The sequence below is a fragment of the Papaver somniferum genome, chromosome 3 (genome assembly GCF_003573695.1).
Source record: "Papaver somniferum cultivar HN1 chromosome 3, ASM357369v1, whole genome shotgun sequence".
Lineage (NCBI taxonomy): Eukaryota > Viridiplantae > Streptophyta > Magnoliopsida > Ranunculales > Papaveraceae > Papaver > Papaver somniferum.
In genome coordinates, this window is record NC_039360.1 from 161,734,069 (window position 1) to 161,754,076 (window position 20,008).

A 20,008-nucleotide genomic window follows, 5' to 3' on the forward strand; every position below is an offset into this window, starting at 1 on the left:
AAACGATTTTGTCTATCGTCAAAAACAGGCAACAACAAATGACGTTTTAGTTTCAACCCTAAAGCAAAAACATGAGTACATGTGGGCTCAAGAATTCCTACCACCGATCCTTCCGGGCGACTTCCTAACATCCACTCCTTCAAGAAGAAACAGAACAACAACAACGTTAATGGTAGGATGGTCCTTCCCCACCTTGGATTGGATAAAAATAAATACAGATGGCGCTCGAGAGGAACCTAGGAATTGCATGGGCGGGCTTCATTTGCAGGAATTCAGAATTAAAAGTCATCATGGCTCTTGCGCTGCTAGCCACAAGAACCGCAACATAAAGACAATGGATGAAAGTCATTTTCGAGACAGATTCTGAAAATTTAATGCGCTTTGTTACCTCACCCACATCACCACCGTGGTATTTACAGATAATGATAGCAGAAATAAAGCATCATATCAATCACATACCACACACAACCATACAATACAACTACATAAAGGGAAACTAAGCGGCAGACGAACTTGCCAATCACACAGCGGATGAAAGCCAGACAAGAAATCTTGGAACCAAAATATGGAACAGGCAATCCCAAGTTTCATTAGTCAATTGTACTCAACGATTCCATGGGTATAAGATACCCATGTGTAATTTCTTCCTAGTTCCTTTAATAAGTACATGCTTCAAAAAGAAAACCAAATTGGACCCACTTTCTTCCACGGGATCCACCGAGATCACACCAAAAAAAAATTGTAAAACATAATCTAAATACGGTTTTGGTGTGGTTAATCACTCTAATTTTTATTGAAAAATCATTGGCATATGCAGACTAATTATTCTATTAATTAGTACTTTAAATATAAATATTAAGAATCTCCCCCAAGTCCCTTAGCTCACTAGGTTAGTTAAAAATTTAAAATCCAGTAAGTGACAAAATGACATGTCACAATCTCATTGGATATTTCGTCAAGCCCTACCAATCACAACCACCCCACGTAGGTTTGTCATATATATTTTGTCTCAATTGTCAGAATAAAGTCTCTGTATTTTCCTTTTCCTTAAAAATCTCTGCTTTTCCCTCTCCAATTTTATTACAGATTCAGAATTTGAATTTGAATTCAACTCAAAATTAAATACTCTAATAATAAAAACAAAATCTCAACCCCCATTTTGAATTTTGAAATATGAACCCCATTTTCATATCTTCAAATCCGAAAGGGGGGAGAACACTGAAAACAAAAACAAAACAAAACCAGAAACTCTAAAACCCTAATTACCCCGCCCCTTTCACTGCTAATTACTGTAATCTCAGACCCAATACCAAAAAAGATTGGATCTTGATTTTCGTTTTACTAGAAAAATTGTTCATTTTGGTGCAATTTTAGTTAGTTGATAAGGGTTTTTTCCAAATTTCACAAAAAAAACCCAATAAAGGTTCTTGATTTTTGAATTTTGAAGAAGAAGTAGACGATGGATGATCGAGTTATGAGTTCAAGATCTCTGTTGGATCCATCTGTTAATGGCCGCCATGTTGATACAAAGGTTGGTTTTTCTTTTTAATGGTTGGTTTTCTCTTTTGGTTTTATTGAATTTTTTTTTTGATTTTTTTTTTTTTTTTTGATTTGGATTTTGAAGGGAGAAAAAAGGAGTAATACAGAATTGGGAGGAGGAGGAGGAGGAGGAGGATGTAAACGATTCCAAATGCGAGATCTTCGTGATTCCGGTATGTTTGTAAATCAGTAGATTTTTGTGCATTTGAATGATATTGTTGTGTTGATTCTGTGCTAAATTGATAATGTAAGGGGGGAGAGGAGGTAAAGGAATGGTTTTGAGAGAATGTTTGTAACTCAGTAGATTTTGAAATCTTGCCGTTTATGATTTAGAATGTCGAATATCAGTTGGTTTAATGAGCATTATTCGAGTAATCCTTGCTGCAATTGGGTGGGGAACTATGCAAGTGTTACTTGCTTCAATTGGGTGGGCAAGTTTCTAGACTTGTTGATGCTTTTCTTGCTTGCGTGGTTACATCTCTCGATTAGCAGATATTGAAATGCACTGATATCCTTTTGCTGGATGTTTAGTTGCAGATTGTCTATCTATTTAGTATGACATTTACGTTCGTAATGTTGAAGAGGAATTAGGTACCTCTTCACTTTCCTGTACATGCAGGACCTAATTGCGCTCATAGTGTGACGGTATTGTCTTATTATTCATTTGTAAAAGTTTAAATGCGTCAAAACCCTGATAGCCTTTTACAAGTTGATGAAGCTAACACTGGATTAAGCTTAGGATTAGCAGTTAATCCAGCAAAAGGCTACACTGGATTAAGCTTGTGCACATACATTGAGAGCATTATTGAGAATTAATCAGCTGGGTTGGAGAAGATAGAAACGCCGGGGGATTATTACCTGTTTCTCTTTCCCCTTCCTGTGGTTGTACCAAAACTATTTCTGAACACGATGCATTCTTATCATTATTGGGCCTAACAATATATATTGTATGCTTTTTTTTGCAGGAATCGAAGCACATCTTTCAGAATCTTTTGTAAGCAAAGAAACAAAGGAGAAGGTGCACTTGAACATAGTTAGAGAAACTTCTGAAATTTTGAATCCGGAAATGGTGCCTGATGCATCACAAGCATTGTCAACAAAAGCAGACTCGATGTCTCTCAATCCGAGAAAATCCAACACTGTTATTCATCCTATAGATCTCAACACCGAAGCCGAGATAGCTGACTACTCTGCTGCAGATATGGTTGCTGGTCGCTTGGATCCTTATAGCCAGCATCCGTTGTACAAAAAGTATCAAAAAATTCATGACACTACTGTTAAAACTTCTAAAGATATGGGTTTGGATCTTAATTCTCTGGGCGTCTCAACTTCAGTGCAGCAAAATCCGTTTTATCCTTACCAAATGTCTGATTATGTGAAATCTAAGGATGCTTCGGAATGTGGGAGTTGTACTGGTCCCTTGGAGGAAAATGACTCATTTAGAGCGTGGAAAGCAATGAAAGAGAACGGCTTCTCCTCGTCTAAACATGGAGGCATACCACTACCAAAGCAAGGAATAAGGAAAGCCAAAAATGATCTTAAGAAAAACATGGAGATTGCGAAGAGGGAACAAGTTAACAGGTTTGCAAAGATTGCAGCTCCAAGTGGTCTGCTCAATGGATTGAACCCTGGGATTATTAATCATGTAAGAAATAGTAACCAAGTTCACTCTATTATTGAGGCCCTAGTTAGATCTGAAAGAATGGAAAGTGGTACTCAGAGCAGGCCTGCCAGCCATTTGGAAAGAGGTGAGGAAACATATTATACAAGGAAAGATTCGGAAACTATGCTTGATTATGGAGCGACACAATTTGGTCATTCCCTTCAAACTGAACATACAAATGCCTCACTGGAAGGTACAGATTTTTCAACCATGTACCAAATGACTTCAAGTTCAGACCAGACACATGGACACAGTTATCCAGACTTTGCAGAGAGAAGAATTTGTGGTCATACTTCTAGCTTGTCGCAGCTTTCCTCACACTGCATGGATGAAAATGTCCAGATGAAGTTACTATCATCTGCTAGTAATGGGTCTGAAAATATGAGCACTGTTACTAATGAAGATTCAGAAGAACATGCAAGTGAATTTTCCCTTTCTGTAAAAGGTATGTTTCAGTAAAGCCTGTAACCTCCCTTGTCCGTTACAATCTTTTGAGGGTGATTTGAAGAAATGAGTGAGACGTACTTGAACTGAATTAGATGTTCATCCTTAATGTTTGTTTCAGCTGCAAATGTAGCTTCTCAATGGTTGGACCTTCTTTCTCTCGACATCAAAGGACGTCTTGCAGGTGATGATCTACTCTTTTAAAATCTCAGTACAGTTGGCTGAAAGAATGTTTAAATTTAAATAGATTTAGTCATGAAGATTTTTGTTTTCTTGATGTGTGCAGCATTGCGGCGCAGTAAGAAGAGAGTTCAGGCTGTAGTGCAGACAGAATTGCCTTTCCTATTCTCAAGAGAGTTCTCATCCAATGAAGAAAATGACCCGTCATCACATATGCATCGAGCAAGATGGAGTGCTATTTTTGATCAAATGGATAAAACACTCACTGAAGAGGCAAATCATCTAGTAAGTGTTACATTATACAGTTCACTTTTCTTTTACTCTATTCGTAGCTAAAATAATTTTTTCCTGGAGACGTTGCACCTAGCTGGAATTGCTTCAGCGAATCTGTTTGAGCCAACAAAATCTAACAATTATATCTCCCTGACCTTCGGTTTCAGGAAAGCGGGTTGAACCAAATAAGGCAAATGCAGTTGCATTGTGATCAGGGTTTGCGATGTGTTAACTTGTATGATATGGAGCTACTAGGCAGATCAAATATTGAACACAGGTACAGCCTCAGTTACATATTCATTCGACTCGAATAGATTCTGCATTGGTCATTATGCACCTATGTCTTGTATAACTTCCTATTATGGCTATTTTCTGCGCTTCACCTACTAAATTCTTCAATATAATTCCTCCTAAATTGCGCATGCAGAGTAAAGAAAGAAAAAATGGCTGTCAGGGCAGCTGCAGCTTCCATCTACTCAACCTGCAACTTGTTGATGGGCACAGAAAATTCTTCCTCTTTCTGACTTTTCTCGAGTCTTGTCTTCCGGTCATAACCCTTCCACGACAAAAATATAACTCATTTAGGAAATTCTCTTTTCCTTGTTTGTTTTGTAGTTGTCAAAATAGAGAGTAGTTCATTTACAAAAACAAAAGCTGATGCCAGATTTGGTCAGTTTTTAACTCCTGACCAGTGGAGAGAACTTTTTTATTTTTTTCCATTGTTGCCGGACAAAGACCGTGGTAAAAGTAAATGTACTTTCAACAATTCGTTTGAAATTTGAGTACAAAATTTCATCATCAGAAGAAATGAATGTACCCAAATAGATCTCCGAATTTCAAGTGATTTTAACAAAAAGGATACATAACTGGTGGTTATTGGCTTTTCAAACTTACTATGAGAGCCCATTAATTGTGGCACTTCATCCAGCCCAATAGTAGATCATTCCTACACTTAGGTCATAAAATCCGGAACCGTCCACAATAATTCGGATGAAAACCAATCCGCAAGAGTTTATGGACCGGACACGGATGAGTTCTCATATCCGCAAGGTTTAGCGGTTTGGTTGCGGTTGGTTTTATAAATCCGCGGATTCACCGGCACGGTACTAATAACAAAATACAGTTAACCAACTACTACTCCAGATTAGGTTAGTGAATAATACAAAATTAAGTGATAAACCCAAGATATTGAATTTGCAGGTGCTTTTGATACTTCATATCTTGGTTCTACTTATAGAATTTATTTGATTTCGTTGGATAGATAAGTCATACTCATTCTTCAACATTCTTCATTCCCCATTGCTAAAGAATATCAATTTGCCTAATATAAAAGCACTGAACTTGAATTGTGCAAAACTGATGGCTCAGGCATTTCCTCAAACAGTAGGCGTCTTGCGAGGTGATGATGGTTATGCACTGGGTGCATTTCCAGGACCACGAATCAACTCGTTCCCTGTATAATTCAAGATTCAAAACAAATCCATTCATTCTAATCAATTTCATAACTAACAAATACTTATTAATCTCTTCAATTCCTTATCAATTTCAATGGCAGAAGGTCCCAACTCCTTCACTGTTAACAAGAGTTTAAACACAACTCAAAACTCTTCTTACAGACTCGCACCCTTTCTTCCTTGTCTTGACTTCTGAAATGTGTCATAGGAACCCATTTGATCATCAGAATCCACGGCATCACTGACACTTTATCTTTCTCAAACCTAATTCTTCTCAACTTTCTCAAACTTTTAATCCCAAGTCTAGAATCAGGTACCGTCGACACACAAGCCATTGCAATTTGCAACAACTGCACCATTTCCTCTTCAATATTATGATATCTCATCAACTCAACATCAAATACTTCAGCTGCCATTCTCCTCTTCTACTGCCCCAAGCAGAAGAGAAGAAATCGTAAAGACATATTAACTTATCAATAATTTAATACTTAGATAAAGTGATAGATTTTTACAGTTTATTAATTTATCAAAATTTTAATTTATGTTTGGTCTTTTTCTTTCCTTTATGCAAAAAAATAAGCGATCTTATGGAGAGACCTCGTCGACGTCTCTTACCTGTCCATCCAAGAGCGCACGGACCAAGAACAAAGTTTTGACTCCTATCAGAAGTGAAGTTTTTACAGGTCATAGCAAGATTAAAAGAAAAGTAACCGGGGAAATTATTGTTTAATCCTGTGGTCCTTAATTAGTTTAGTCCACCGATAAAGTAGAAGTTCCGTTTGATCCTTATTTATTCAAAAATATTAAAGCATCTGAAAGATCATTTCTTTTTCTTATTTTTTTTCTCTACCTCACGTGATGCATATATTTTTTTCATCTTTATTTTCTCCCTCTTCTTAACATTAATAGATAAAAACAACTAAAAAACTAAGTGTCTCTCAAAATATAAGTCGAAAATTAATAAATTTTATATATTCGGAAAGGTCTCGACGAGATCTACAAAATGAGTACTCATTATACTATGTTTTGGAAAAATAATTCTCGGTATAATAGTAGTTCATATCCGAGAATGACACTATTTTAAGACATGGTAGTTCATTCTAATTCTAACAGTTCATTTCGTAGAATCAACTCGTATATACTAGCAATTTATTTTGTAGAATGAACTCATTATAGTAGTTCATTTTGAAGAATGAAGTCATTCAATGATAGTTCATTATTATAGTTTATATCGTAGAATGAACTCGTGATAGATATTCTTATTTTTGAATGACCTCGTAACGGTTGTTCATATTGTAGGATTGATAACTCATGTTGGAAAATAAACTCATAATGATAATTAAGTATGGTAGTTCATATTATAGAATGAACTCGTAATAGTTGCTCATTATGGTAGTTCATATTATAGAATGAACTCGTAATAGTTGCTCATTATGGTAATTCATATTATAAAATGAACTCGTAAATGGTAGTTCATACTTTAGAATGAACTCCTAACATTATTTCATATGGTAGAATGAACTAGTAATAGTAGTTCATTATACGAGTTCATTTTGTAGAATGAAGTTGTATGGTGGTTCATTTAGTTGAATGAACTCGTATGTTATTTAATGTTAAGAGTTGACTTTTTAAAATTTAACTAGCTAGTATGGTAGTTCATTAAAGTAGTTCATTATGCCGAATGAACTCGTATAATAGTCCATTTTATAAGTAATTTTTAGTTAAAGGATAAGGTAAAAATTAAAAGCTCCGAAATATAACAACAATGGTACCCCTGGAAAACTCTCCGAATATATAAAATTTATCATTTTTGGACATAATGTTCAATAAATATTTCAGTTTTAATTTTTTATTTATTTATTTTTATCAAGAGAAAGAGAAAAAAAAAGGGTATTTCAGCCACTTTTTTTAAAATGATGACGTCATTGATAATGTCATCCATGTGGACAACATTTATTGTTGGACCAACCAATAATATTTCGGACCAAACACCAATATGTATATTTAAAAAGGACCAACTAGACAGTTGATTAGGTCAACAGGACCAAACTAACTCAATTATACTATTTCTAGGACCATACGGTATTTCATACAAAGTAATTCTGGTATCAAAACAACATATCCTCTGGATTTCTAGAAAGTCTAGCAATGTTGAGACATATAAGTATTACCTTGAAGACTTAAAGAACGTAAATACGTATCGACTACAATGAAAACATTATCCTTCCACTGGAAGTTAGTGATGCTGAGTTAACTTGTTTCCAATCCTATCGGTACTTTCTAGTCGTTTAAGATTGAAATCATAACATGCGAGGTTATATTTAATACTTATATATGTGCTCGTGCTACACACCTGACATTTTTTTAATCATATTTTTGATTTCGTGTGCGTGGGGCTTCGCCCGACCCGCGGTGATGCATTTTTAATTTTGTGGCGTAGGGGAATGCATTAAATATGTGGAGAAAAGATATAATTTTTTTTCCTTTTTATTTTTGCAGAAAATGTGTGTAAAACATGTGGTTTTTTTGCCCTTTATGTATTAATTTGGAAAAAAGAGTCCTAATATATTAGGTACCCGACTCCCAAATTGAGTTTGGACTTCCATAAAATTCTAAACACGGTAAGTTAAATATTCCTTTTCAATTAAATTAAGTTAAGGTTTAAAAAAAAAGAAAGTTGTATGGGAAAAACATTGGTCGCAGCTAAATTTTTTATTGGAAATTTTTTCGTGGTTTGACGGAAGTTATGCCCACGTTAGACGGTGTTACTAACGAACAATTAAGTATTTGGTGTAAACATGCTGTAAGGAAATTAATTAGATTAAAAATCTCACGAAAGTATTGTTTACCTTCCTCTTTGTTGACGGCCTACTAACGGACGGTTAAATACTTGATGTCAACAAAGTGTAACCCAATTTTAAATATCCCAACCAATAGAGTTATGCCAAGTGTTCTCGGCAAAGCTTCTACGTTAAAAAAATGTCAATTTCGGCCAATAAGAAGCGACGATTTCATTACCGTTCAAAGGGGGAGATAATTCTAGGTTTGATGAATGACCTTAAGGTTTAATTAAAAAAAAGAGATACAAGCGGTAATAATACCTTCATACTGTAGTTCCCGTGATAACTCTCATGGTAGTCGGAGAAAGTCCTGAATCTTCCTTGAATCATCTTCTTATACATCAAGTTCTATTTATACATATGTGATAGATAATGATGTTTTTAAGGCAAACAAAGAGCTATCAGCAATTGAGCCTTTGAAGCCTAGTTTAACCAAATAATTACTCAACCTGGAAAACCAACCACGTGGTGCCTGTTTGAGTCCATTTAAGGACTTATGCAGCTTACAAAGAGGTTATGGATAATTAGGATCAACATACCCAGCTGGTTGCTTCATGTAAACATTCCCTTCCAATTGGTCATGCAAGAAAGCATTTTCAACATCCAACTGCTTCAGTGGCCAGTTTTTCATGATAGCTATAGATAACACAAGATGAATTGTGCAAGGATTTATCACCAGACTGAACGTTTCTCCATAATCAATTCCTTCGTGTTGATTGAAACCCTTGAACTGTCCTCTTTCCGCTCCTATCTTCAACAAATTTCTTTACATTTCTTTCTCCTAATGCTTGCAAAGAAACGAAGCTGTTGATGTGTGATATTAAATGGAAATAACCGACTCCATAATTTTTGTTGATGATTCCGGTCCTTGGTTAGAGGTACAACGAATGACTTTTTGACCATCGTTCAATAAAATTTCACCCCTCTTTAGAAGGGAAAGTATACGCCACCTATTAAAAGTTGATGGTATGATGAGCTCTCTACTCCAACTCCAAGACTTGTAGTATTACTCGTTCAAGTGGTAACCACTACTGCTACTATTGTCCTCCTTGTCCTGCTTTAAAACCCAAGGGACTGAACGCCACACCAGTATTCAAGATACAAACTCCCTCTCATGACAAAATTTTTGCACCTGTCAAACTGTGTAGTCGGGGTACGAAGCAAGTGAAATTCTTCTTCTGCCAAATCAAAGACTACAATATCCGTGGAATCATTTCGGTGCCAGTGAATAGCCCCATTGACACGAACACCTTCAGGATCTCCTGAATAATGGCACATCGACCACAAAAGATAGTTGATTTCTCCTGCTCTTCTCCACCCGCTGCCAGTCCCGAGTGTATATACCTCCACCTGTCCTTCGAAGGATGGGTTTTTCTTTTTCTTGATCGTGTAGGATGGGTTTTTCGGGTTGCCTAGCTACATAGCAAATTCTAACAGCCTTATATTTATTAGTTAAAGGGTGGTATCCAAATCCATACACAATGTGAATACCATTAATACTTTTCTTCTCATCGATCAATATCCGTGGAAGATTCACGAATTCTCTAGTAATGGGATTACACACGTATAAAGGTTCATTGAGATTGGGTATACCTAATCCAGGGATGCCACTGCGGCTGCTAAACAAATTAATCCATTACTTGAACCAACTAGTCCCGTTACCTGTTCTGGTAATTCGAGTTTCAGCTTCCTTATGCAGTAATTTAAGCAGGTTTTCAGTACTAATCGCATCGTCGTCGTCATAATACTCTAAATACCAGAGACCTATCTCAATACCCACGAAACTTATTGTCTCAGAAGGCTTATGTTGTTGCTGCTGTGCCAGTACTCCAACTCCATATTGATACCGAAGATGGAGATCGGCAAAGTAAGATTTACTAGAACGAAACTGGAGGAGATCTCTCCTCCAAGCTCTACATACTAGTTTAGAATCTAATACAGACTCGACTGGTAATCTAGAAAATATATTCACCTTGATTTCGCCTGGGAGAACATCTAGAGGATTGTCTTCCATCTCCTATATTCACCTCCAAAATCACTCGTTAGGTTTTCTTGTCTCACTGCAACTTAACAAGCCTTAAGCCTTTTCTTTTGGAAGGTATTTACTATTTATGGTTAGGTTTCTGCCCCGAGTTTATGGGCCTATCCAATGAATACTTGGGACAAATTTTCACAAAATCCATCCAACAAAACCCAAACAATAATGATGTGGAATTCATCATCACTTTAGCACTATACTCAAATGAACGGTCGCTAATTGCTCGTCCCTTTCACGCACCCTAAATTGGGGCAATATGTGGGAGGCGATTAGAATTTTATTCATTACACGTATCAGCTGGGGCAATTATATTCATTAGACGTATCAGTTTAAGAGAGAGAAATAAGAGAATTTTCCTGAACCAAAAATCCTCCGAACTTTCTCTGTTCCATCTTCATATATATACGTCTTTCAATAGCAAAACTCATATCCATCTTTGAATAGCAAAAATAATTTTAGAAATCTAGGGTTTGATTAATCTAAATTCTAATAGAAAAAGGGTGAAAATAGTATCAATCCACTGATGAATGTTGAACTTATACATCTTATTGATGTTTGCCTCCTCTCCATCACACTAATCATCATCATAATCCTCCTCTTCAATTATTCAGTTTAATTTCGTTTAAGATGGTTTGTGGTTTGATAAATTTGAAATGGATTTTAGGGTTTGAATTAGTTTTTATAGAATATTGGGTTTGAAATTTGTATTTAGGTTTATATAAATTGTCTAGGGATTTAAATGGGTAGTCCTTATTTTCTCAATTGATTATTATGTTTAAGATGATTTCTTATCGGGCCAACTGACCGGAGGGCCTGAAGGACCCGTAGCGAGGGAGTCCCTTCTATGACCACTTTTTTGTAAATGTAAACTAACAAAAATGTTCAATTTGATTAAAAGATTGGAAATTTGGCGATAGTCTTTGGGACATGAAAAACCTAAAATGTCCTCTCCTTTTAGTCTAATTATATAACTCCTTGTATATCCTTTTAATATAACATATCAAATCAGTGTCTTGGAATTTCACAAATTTTGTGTCATTGGAAAGAATTTTAAAAAATCTACGCAACGAGTACAAACAACAATATAAAATTTAATGTTTTTACGAAAAAATTTATGGTGATTTTTAAAAGTTAATGCATAAACATTATGCAAAGCACCACAAAGGACGCATAATACATCGGGATGTTGATGCAAACCACTACAAATAATACATAGTACATTGTGTAAATTGATGCAAACTACCACAAAAGATGCATAAAAAATGAGAAAAATTTATATAAACTACCATAACTTATATGCATATCAATTTTAGCCTTATAACACCATTACTCGTAACGGTGTTTCGTTTTTCTTCGATCGGCCGTCCCACCGTGGGAGCGGTGAAGTTACATTTTTCTTTCGGTTGCAAAATTTGGGCTTCACTAAGAAAAATCTTATATTTTACAATATGTTTTGAATGTAGAGCATGAACAATCATTCTGTAAAAATTATATGTATTTATACAATTTCCTTATTACCAGAAATTATGAAAGGAATTAACTCTGTCTTGTAAAGCTTTTTTCGATAAATTTCTTACGAAGTTTTTGTCTTTCTAATTGTTGAGATATGATCACCATCTCAAATCTCCATTAATGATGATGATGTTGTTTTCTTCCATCAGAAACTCAGGAAAGCAAGTAACGATTAAAAAGAGCGTGGTGTCTAGCATTTTAGTAAAATAAATCTGTAGCATTTTGAAAGATTTGTTTTCACTTTTATTTATGACATAAAATCAAAACTGTACAATGACATCGAAGAGACGAGTAAAAACTAAAAGGAAAAATACTAATTGACATTAGCAAAAACTTGCTTTTAACAAAAGAAATATGAAATAAATTGTAAATGAGCTGCACTCAGAGTCAAGGCTCAGTGTGATTCCCAAGCAGCAGACCAATTAGCTTCACTACCAACTCTTGGCATGCTATGAATCTTAGCATGAGAATCAACATTGAAACTAGCACCACACATCACACCTTCACTGTCAACTCTTGGCATTGCCTTCATCTTGTTAATTGGATGCTCATAATTCTTCAACCCACCTTCACTGTGAAACATACACCCAACTGGAAATGGTGCAAAAGACTTAGCACAACTTCCCTTAATAACCTCAAGATTATCACAAATCACAATAGAACCATCAGCTGCAATACCCCAGTACAGCTTGATCCCACCATCTGAGCTCAGTGATATAAACACAGTTTTGGACTTGTTGTCATAGATGATGAATGCAAAACACCCTTCAAGATCTTTGACAACTTGATCTGCTGGGTATGGACCTCTGTCTCTTAGAGTCCTGTATGCTTCAATCACAAACATTGCCTCATTGATCCCCTTTGAAGTCAGACCATACTGCTTCTTCAGTGAGCACAGATTGTTCAAACTTCCCAGGAATAGACAGTAAATGTCATCCAACCCACAGAACAACCTGCAAATTAACTAGGGCATTTAATTAATTATAACATCAAGGGCAATTCAGTCATTTTCATATCAAGGCCATTTTGACAGAAATCTCACAAACTCTAGATTATCGGCCTGGATATGAAATGTGAAATTGAAAACTTAAAACCAAGAAAATTGATTGGTACAAGAAATTAGTTACCTTTGATGAACAGAGAAGTGAGCATCATGATGTTTGGGGAGGTAAGCAAGAGTAGCAGCATTGCCAAAGTTCATGTGGAATCCATTGTGATTTGGATCATGTAAAGAGAGAATTTCTTGAGGAAGCTTTGGTTTCTTAGATCCAGGCATCATCGATGCTGGACTGTTCAGTTCTTTTGGTGCATTTGCCAACTCTTTGTCAAATATTGCCAACATTTTTCTTCTTCTTCTTCTTCTAAATCTCTTGAAATACAACCTTCAAACGTAAAACTAAAAATCAATGGACATAAAAGAAACACTCCTAGAACTTAGAACTGTGATGAAAACAGATGATAATGGATACAGAGATTGTAGGTAGATGAGATGAATGATGATGGCAGATGAAGAGAGACAATGTTATTTATAGATAAATAAAAGTAGACAAGTCGTGTTTTAAGGTGGCAATGTTATCCGAACAGGATGATCGGCATGTGGAGTAATTTATTTAAATATTTAGATATATTTTTCGAGAAGAAAGTTGAAAACGGATAGAGTTTGGTGCGAGGGTGGTCTGAAAAGGGCAAAATTAAAGGGTAGATTCCAGACTTATCCTAAGAATTTTCTTTTGATGGAGTTGTTGAGCGACTGTGGATCGTGTCAGCATCCCCGAATTCGTGTAGTACACGTAGATAAGAGTGTGGAGAAACAGTCTGGCTGCGGCACAGGGGTTTGCTTTTGGAATGTTCATTATTTTAAAGGGGATTTTAGCCAAAGCTAATTATGATTAACGAATGAGTTAGATTAATTATTAGATTAAAATATGAAAATTAGGATTTTCTTTTTCTTTTTATTTATAATAAGAACTTTTTTTTTGAACGCTTGAGATATAAAAAACAACACGGATATAGGAAAAAGGACAAAAACGGGATCCAAAATATCAAATCAGGTCACCCCTTATCTATGTATTTTATATAATTCCTAATTTACCATTCACTAATCAGGATTAGCGATTAATAATAATTAGTAAAATATTAAGATTTTTGAGAAATGATTAGTGTGTGTTTGGGTGAGTGTAGAAGGAGGGAAGAAAATTTGAGAGGGAAATTATTTTGGTGAAAATGGAGGAGGATTGTGAAGAGAGAATTGCTGCTAAAATGTTGAAAATTTGATTTTTTTTTTCTTTGAATCCACCGTTTTTTGCAGCTGAAAAAGCTTGGTGCCGGTATGAATGTGGTATGAATACCATGCCGAAAGCAGCCATACCAGCATGGTATTCATATCACGTCCATGCCGGCACCGAGCTTATCCCCCATTTTGAAATTCAAGCCCGCTATCCAGGGGGGTTTCCGGCAAAGTTAGTTAATTCTCAAGCATGTCGATACAGATACCGGCATAGTATTTTGCTTAAATTTCTCTGCCGCCAATGATCTAAAGTATCCAGGAAACTTAAAAAAAATTCACTTGACGACCGGCATTGATAGATTTCTATCCAGCATGCCGGCACTTAGTTACGACACTGAATGTTAGTTACCAAGCATGCCGGCACCATTTTCCGGCATGGTCTTCACCAATCCCAGCATGGTCTTCGTCACTTCCGTCTATGTAAAAAAATTATTTTCGACATGGTCTCTTCATCACTACCGGCATGGTCTTCATCACTTCCGGCATGGTAGTGATTATTCTTTGTCGATTGATGAGATCACATACATTCATATTAGGATCAGGGGTAGTATTATTCTTTGGTGTGGAAACTCCTTTTGTTGGTATCCAATTGTCACACCAACCACCCATGAAATAAATGATTTTATTTCTTTTCATGATCTTATAAATACATTTCCATGCCCAAGAAGCAGAGTCTGGACATTTGACATGCAAAATATCTGTATTAGCATAGTACTTTGCTTTGAGAGCTCTTGCGCATAGAGAGTTTGTATTCTCCACAAGTCTCCAAACACTTCTTGACATTATGGCTAGATTGTTTATTTCACTGTTTCTAAAACCTAATCCCCCTTCCCTTTTTGTTTTGCAGATATTTTTCCGAGCCAATAGATGAATCTTTCTTTTTTTTGACTTTGGGTACTCTCCCCACCAAAATCTCATAAGGTGAGAATCAATCTTATGACATAGGTTCTTGGGAATTAGGAAATTAGCCATCTGGTACATTAGCATTGCTTGCCCCACATGTTTAACTGAAATTGTCTTTGCTGCTTGTGAGAACAAAAGAATCATCCAAATTATCCAACTACTTAGTCTCTTCTCAACAGCCAACATGAGTGAAATATGTGTTTGAGTTTTTGATTTCAGAATGTTGATTGCCACTCCCAGATATTTTTCACCAAGATGCAAACTAGATAGTCTTAAGATTCTTGCCAATATTTTCTTGTGTCTTGGGTGTACATTTTTACTTAGCAATAACCCAGATTTTTGGAAATTAATCTCCTGTCCAATTCTTTGCAGTATTTATGGAGATACTCCTTTGTAGCAAGGAATTCATGTGTTGTAGCCTTTGTGAAGATAAAATTGTCATCAACAAATAACAAGTGGCTAATTGGTGGTGCTTCTCCTACAATCTTAATCCCATGAATCAGGTTTGTTTTGTCCAATTTAGAGATATATGCAACAATGCTTCAGTGCAAATAATGTATAGGTAAGGGGATATTGGGTCCCCTTGCCTCAACCCTCTTTCAGGATTTAAATTATTCGCAGGACTTCCATTCAATATAATTGAGTAGGAGACTGAATTCAGGAAATTCATGACTAAGTTTACCCATTTTTGATAGAATCCAAGTTTAGACATTGCGTTGGCCAAAAAAAGACCACTCAAGTCTATCATAGCCTTTGACATGTCCAGCTTTATAGCTGCTAGTCCAAATTTTTCTTTGTTCTTTTTCTTTATGCATTAATATTACCTCATGTGCCATTAGAACATTATCCGTAATTTGTCTCTTAGGGACAAAGGCGCTCTTATGGGGAGAGATAATTTTATCCATCAAAGGCTTCATTTTGTTAGCCATTGTTTTTGAGACTACTTTGTAAGAAAAGTTACAGAGGCCTGTTGGCCGAAATTGATCAACCGAGTCATCCATAGGTGTTTTAGGGATAAGACAGATATTGGTATGGTTGAATTGTGTGAGTAAGTGTCCTGTTTTGAAAAAATGTTTAACCATTTCACAAACAGAGTCACCTACTATATCCCAATAAACTTGGTAAAAATGCCCGGTGTAACCATCTGGGCCGGGAGCTTTTTTTGCTCTCATTTGAAAAGCAACAATTTTGATCTCCTCATTTGAGATAGGGGTAAACAGAAGAGCATTGTCTTCTTCAGTCACCTTAGGTTTTATAGCCTCTATAAACTCATCTTGTCCTTCGGAATTTGAAGTTTTATAGAGATCTTGGAAATATGTTATGAATTCAGTTCCAATAACTTCTCTTGTAGTTAGCCAGTTTCCATTTGAGTCTTTTATCCAACCAATATTGTTTATTTTCCTACGAAACATAGTAGATTTTTGAAAATAAGGTGTATTATTGTCTCCCTCACTAAACCATAGTTCTATTTATTTGTCTTTCCACAGTGTTTCCTCAAGTGAATAAAGATATGTCATTTTATCTTTCAATTCAGCCAAGAGGATAGTGTTACCAGGGTCACTTTGTGCAAATAGTACTCTTTGTTATTGGATTTGTCTTTCCATAGTACTCTTTGTTATTTGTGCAGGGAAGAAGTTGAACTTGAAACTGCAGATAGCTTGTTTTCTTTTAATCGGCACAAGTTATAAGGGCGTTGCAACTATAGAAAACTTGTTTCTGCATTTCTCTTATGTTCCTAAAACCTAAATGTTGGGTTTGCTTTATAAATGCGTATTGCTTTAGTATCTGTCATTTTTTCAACTGTCCAACCACATTGTTGTCGTGGATAACTTTGTATTTTGATTCGGTTATAACCTCGTGCCTACACCTTGATATCTAATTTAAACCCTCTTTTCAAAAAAAAAAACAAATTAACTTAAAAAATCTTGGGTGGAAAACACATAGGGAAACGAGATGCCATCAGGGGTAGACACAAGAATATTTCGGAGGTGATTCCACCGATCAAACAATTGCTAATTTTGTAATTCTCAAGGGGTGATACCTTGCATTTTTGGAGGGATCCCAAAAAAATTAGGGGCGATTTTTTTATTTCCAACTCATAATCAAGGTTAAGGGACGTCCAAAAAATAAATGAGTAAGTTAATGTCCTTTCGCAATCGGAAGTTATTTTGTGTCCAATTGTTAATATTAAATCGATAGTTAAGTAACACAAACATACTACCGATTGATATAAATTTGTACTAAATGCGCATTTGGGACTACTATTAGTCGAAAGTTAACGATAAATTCATTACTACCGATTATAGGCTCAATCAAAATTTAAAAAAATAAGGATTTTTGTAAAAATTCATTTTTGGGCTACCCTGTATTCGGTAATTATATAAACTATTTTGAATACCGAATATGGTTGAATATTTGCAAAGAGAGCCACTGTACAACCGGAAGTCGGGATTTTACCTTATCTACTACCGATTATAGGCTCAACCAAAATTCAAAAAATAAATGATTTTGGCAAAATCACATTTTAGGGCAACTCTATATTTGGTAGTTATATGAACTACCTTGACTATCGATTATGGTAGGATATTTGCAAAGAGAGTCACTGTAGAATCAGAAGTCAGGATAACTTCATTTACTACCGATTATAGGCTCAACCAAAATTCAAAAAATTGAGGATTTTTGCAAAATCATATTTTGGGGCAACTCTATATTCGGTAGTTATATAAACTATCTTGACTGCCGATTATGTTAGGATTCGGTAAAGAGATCTACTGTATAATCGGAAGTCAGGATAACTTTATTTACTACTGATTATAAGCTCAACCAAAATTCCAAAAATTGAGAATTTTGTAAAATCTTATTTTGGGGCTACTCTATATTCGGGAGTTAAATAAACTAAATTCACTACCGATTATGGTAGCATTTTAACCAAAGATCTACTTTAATCGGGAGTCCAAACAAAAAAATTTACTATCAATTATACGATAATCAAAATTTAAAAGATAGAGAATTTTATTTTGGGGATACTTTATATTCGGTAGTTATATAAACTACATTGACTCCTAATTGTGGATTAATTCGCCGATTGTAAAGTAATCTACTGATTATAAAGGTGATTGTAAAGGGTGGTTTGGCTGGGATATAAGAGATGACTACGTTTTACATTCGGGGGACCTTTTTTTATCTTTTTGTGAGATGTCAAATTTAAAAAGATCATGTAAAGTTTAAATCCATCGGGATACTGAGATACCAGAAGATTATCACAAACCACTAAAATGTACCTGAGGTTCAGTGTGATACAAAACACTAATATTGATAAAAACGTTAAATAAACCAAAGAAACATGATAATTAAATTTTAGTCAGGCTCAGTGTGACTCCCAAGCAGCGGACCAATTAGCTTCACTACCAACTCTAGGCATACTATGAATCTTAGAATGAGAATCAACATTAAAACTAGCACCACACATCACACCTTCACTATCAACTCTAGGCATTGCCTTCATCTTGTTAATAGGATGCTCATAATTCTTCAACCCACCTTCACTGTGAAACATACACCCAACTGGGAATGGTGCAAAAGACTTGGCACAACTTCCCTTAATAACCTCAAGATTATCACAGATCACAATAGAACCGTCAGCTGCAATTCCCCAGTACAATTTGATCCCACCATCTGAGCTGAGTGACACAAACACAGTCTTGGATTTGTTGTCATAGATGATGAATGCAAAACTTCCTTCAAGATCTTTCACAACTTGATCTGCTGGGTATGGACCTCTGTCTCTCAGTGTCCTGTATGCTTCAATCACAAACATTGCCTCATTTATGCCCTTTGAAGTCAGACCATACTGCTTCTTCAGTGAGCACAGATTGTTTAAACTACCAAGGAATAGACAGTAAATATCATCCAAACCACAGAACAACCTACAAAACAAAACAACAAGGGCAATATGGTCATTATCCTAACAAGGGCATTTTGGTCATTATGAAAAATTCTCAGAAAATATGATTTTAGTAGCTCTTGATTATCCACCTAGAGATATATGCATAAAAAAAATTCACAAGAAAGTTGTTTGTTAAGATATAGTGGTATTTCATACCTTTGATGAACAGAGAAGTGAGCATCATCCTTGGGAAGGTAAGCAAGAGTAGCAGCATTGCCAAAATTCATCTGGGATCCATGGTGATCTGGATCATGTAAAGATAGAATCTCCTGAGGGAGCTTTGGTTTCTTAGATCCAGGCATCATTGATGCTGGACTGTTCAATTCCTTTGGTGCATTTGCCAACTCCTTATCAAATAGTGCCAACATTTTTCTAAATTTCTCAAAAAACAATGACTTCTTAGAATGTAAAATTAAAATTAAAAATCAATGGAAACAACAAAAACACTTGGATCTTAGAATTTGTAATGAAAATGGATGAACACAGAGATGGTATTTGGAGATGAATTGAATGGTATTTATAGATAGAAGCCAAGTCGTGTGTTTTAAGGTGGCAATGTTATCCGGATAGGATAGATTAATTTTAATTCTTTAATACTAAGATAGTAATTTCACGGCATCCTATGTTTTAAGATAACGTGTACTAACCATGTTTCAACCATGAGATCATGGATCCATTGATAGAGTCCGTCGATTTGGATATTTCTATCTATTCTATATTTAGATATATAGTATATATATTTTTCGAGAAGATAGTCTGAAAAGGAAAAAGGTAGATTCCAATCCAAACCTTATCCAGATCTAAAATAAGGTGAGTTGTCGAGCCATAGTGACTGGGGATCGTGTCAGCATCTCCGAATTCGTGCAGTACATGTAGATAAGAATACGGAGAATCGCACATGGGTACTTTAAAAAAAAACAAAAAAAACG

The 20,008-nt window shown here is 35.6% G+C and overlaps 3 protein-coding genes across 4 annotated transcripts; 1 reads left to right on the forward strand and 2 right to left on the reverse strand.

The window, feature by feature from the left end:
* Nucleotides 1–1,080: 1,080 nt before the first annotated feature.
* On the forward strand, nt 1,081–4,870 carry LOC113361815. 2 transcript variants are annotated; one of them, XM_026604922.1, is made up of 8 exons: nt 1,081–1,531; nt 1,625–1,712; nt 2,505–3,287; nt 3,402–3,647; nt 3,768–3,830; nt 3,933–4,111; nt 4,267–4,376; nt 4,527–4,870. In XM_026604922.1, the coding sequence occupies exons 1-8, from the start codon at nt 1,460–1,462 to the stop codon at nt 4,621–4,623; spliced, it is 1,638 nt and encodes a 545-aa protein (XP_026460707.1). In that variant the 5' UTR covers nt 1,081–1,459; the 3' UTR covers nt 4,624–4,870. The 2 variants fall into 2 exon arrangements, with proteins under 2 accessions (XP_026460707.1, XP_026460706.1); XM_026604921.1 differs by having other exon boundaries at nt 2,505–3,647.
* Nucleotides 4,871–12,156: 7,286 nt separating this feature from the next.
* On the reverse strand, nt 12,157–13,458 carry LOC113361816 (stem-specific protein TSJT1-like). The gene is made up of 2 exons (XM_026604923.1): nt 13,071–13,458; nt 12,157–12,896 (listed from the first exon to the last, which is right to left on the reverse strand). The coding sequence occupies exons 1-2, from the start codon at nt 13,283–13,285 to the stop codon at nt 12,338–12,340; spliced, it is 774 nt and encodes a 257-aa protein (XP_026460708.1). The 5' UTR covers nt 13,286–13,458; the 3' UTR covers nt 12,157–12,337.
* Nucleotides 13,459–18,384: 4,926 nt separating this feature from the next.
* Nucleotides 18,385–19,585, reverse strand: LOC113357860 (stem-specific protein TSJT1-like). Its single transcript, XM_026601347.1, has 2 exons — nt 19,236–19,585; nt 18,385–19,059 (listed from the first exon to the last, which is right to left on the reverse strand). Exons 1-2 carry the CDS (start codon nt 19,445–19,447, stop codon nt 18,501–18,503), a joined length of 771 nt encoding a protein of 256 aa, XP_026457132.1. The 5' UTR covers nt 19,448–19,585; the 3' UTR covers nt 18,385–18,500.
* Between the last annotated feature and the right edge of the window lie 423 nt (nt 19,586–20,008).